Genomic DNA, 2,500 nt, shown 5'->3' with positions numbered 1-2,500 from the left:
CTCGAGCAGCAGCCTGTAATTGGCCGGGTGGGTGCCGTGGCGACGGATGAGGCAGTGCAGCGGCAGGATGTCAGGCGACGACAGGCAGATGCTCGGACGCGCAGAGGCCGTCTCCATGCCAACCGTGTGCTGCTCGCGATTCAACAGGTACACCAAGCAGTCCTGTAGAGAGAGACAGACACACACGTGCACACACACGTACACACACACACACACACACACACACACACACACACACACACACACACACACACACACACACACACACACACACACACACACACACACACACACACACAACCACATATTAATCATGGTTCAACAGGTACACCAGACAGTCTTGTAGAGAGACAAAGTCACAGCCACACACACACACACACACACTTGTTTCCTCACCTGTCTGTTAAAGCCCTGTAGCAGCAGGAGATGTGGTGATTGGTAGAGGGAGTGCTTGACCCCGCCCCCCTCTGGTGATGATTGGATGAGACGATCTGATTGCTCCTTCCTCATCAGGTCACGCTCACTTATGTACACAACACACAGCAAACATGTATATACACACACACACACACACACACACACACACACACACACACACACACACACACACACACACACACACACACACACACACACACACACACAGAAAAACACAGCAAAGACAGATGACTATGCATGTGTGTGTATGTGTGGGCAAAATCACAACAAACTCTGTACATAGGAGGCAGACAGAGTGTGTTTGTGTGTGTGTTTGTGCGTGTATGTGTGTTGTGTGTGTGTGTGTGTGTGTGTGTGTGTGTGTGTGTGTGTGTGTTTGTGTGCTGTGTGTGTGTGTCTGGTGTGCTTACCGAGCTCTGATTGGTCCGGGCAGCGTGGAGTAGTATCGTTTAGGCTCCGGCCCGGCCACGCCCACCATGGTGAGGCTGGTTTCCGATAGCGACCGGCATAGCGAGGAGGTACGGGGCAGCGTCATGGCCCCCTTAGCACGGTTACGCTGAACCTTACGAGCCTGCGCATTGATGTCTGATAGACACACACACACACACACACACACACACACACACACACACACACACACACACACACACACACACACACACACACACACACACACACACACACACACACACGGTTAGCACAGTTAGGCACCTTATAAGTGTGGGCATTGATGTCTCACAACCAAATGACCAAGCAAAGACCAACCAATGGCTTTAAATGTCATGGGTATAAAACATGATGACCAGACAGACACTCATGCCTGGATCCAAGACAAAGCAATGCAGTGCAATGCAGTAATGGCTATTGGAGCTTAAAGATATACAGTATACCGCACCATTTCTAGAAATAAGCAAGTAGAAGTAAGCTCCTTTTACACCTCCCCTTGAGTTACATAATTGCGTTTTACCTTTCAACTGTTATTCCAGCTGGTGATGCTACTTCTAGTTCCAAGCAAGCTAGCTGGTCCCATAAGATGCAATGATAATTGCTAGCTTGGAGGTAGAATTTGCGGGAAGGAAAAACAAGAAAAAGGTAAAGCTCAATGATTTAACTCTGGGGGAGGTGTAAAATAAATGAGCTTATTTCCAGAAATGGTCCAGTATCGCTTTACAGCTTGCAAAAGGGCAGTACCATTACATTCCAACATCGACTTACATCCACCAACACCATTTACGACACAATTGATTTAGATTTGACTATGACATGAAACATGATGGAATCATGCTGGATAGGCAAAAAGGAATCTTATAATGTCCAGTTACAGACAGACACACAGCATGCTTACTGTACTGTAGCAGGATCCAGAAACCAGGCATGACAGCGCTGTAGTTCTTCTAAGTTCCAAGATCCAACTAAAAGTCCAGCTGCAGCAAATTAACTAAATTTCTCTGACTGACGACTTGGAGGATCGAATCTTAAGAAATATTTTCCAAAAGAAAAGAATAAGCAACCAAAGAGCTGCTCACTGACAGTTTTACCTGGAGAAGAAACAAGCAAAGACTCTTCTCTGGAAGTCTGGAAGGTTTCTCACAGCTAAACTGCTCGCTCTAAGGCAGTGGTTCCCAACCAGGGGTACGTGTACCACTAGGGGTACGCGAGCACACTGCAGGGGGTACTTGGAAAGATATTATTATAACAAATGTATGGAGCAGTCACATCAGGACAGAGAAAGTGATATAGAACATGAATTAGGGGGTACTCATGGCACAACTAAGAGGTTTAGGGGGTACGCGAGACAAAAAAGGTTGGGAAACACTGCTCTAAGATATCCCAATCAAATATTTTCTACGGGCCCTAGCGTGGCGCAAATGTTAGGGCACGCGTTTCCTATGCGGCTGACCCGGGTTCGATTCCCGCCTTTGCCCACCCTTCCCCATCTCTCTCTCCAAACTCCCTTCCTTCACCATCTGCACTGTACTATCATGAATAAAGTCAAAAAGACCAAGACATTATCTTTAAAAAAGTCTGTTCTCTGTCATTGTCCCTGAGTAGTGGACCAAAC

At 47.2% G+C, this 2,500-nt stretch overlaps 1 protein-coding gene across 1 annotated transcript in view; it reads right to left on the bottom strand.

Moving 5' to 3' along the window:
- The window catches only part of radil (Ras association and DIL domains), a 36,046-nt gene that overhangs the window by 24,794 nt on the left and 8,752 nt on the right, over positions 1-2,500 (bottom strand). The window contains exons 5-7 of the mRNA XM_063210791.1: positions 849-1,023; positions 397-505; positions 1-162 (exon numbers count right to left, since the gene is read on the bottom strand). The exon at positions 1-162 is cut by the window's left edge and continues 21 nt beyond it. Of these exons, the coding sequence (XP_063066861.1) occupies positions 1-162; positions 397-505; positions 849-1,023 (446 nt within the window). The remainder of the gene's footprint in view (positions 163-396; positions 506-848; positions 1,024-2,500) is intronic.

This window comes from Engraulis encrasicolus, chromosome 1 (assembly GCF_034702125.1).
Source record: "Engraulis encrasicolus isolate BLACKSEA-1 chromosome 1, IST_EnEncr_1.0, whole genome shotgun sequence".
In the NCBI taxonomy this organism is placed as follows: domain Eukaryota; kingdom Metazoa; phylum Chordata; class Actinopteri; order Clupeiformes; family Engraulidae; genus Engraulis; species Engraulis encrasicolus.
The sequence above is the reverse complement of the archived record's forward strand: the minus strand, read 5'-3'. Positions and strand labels throughout refer to the sequence as shown.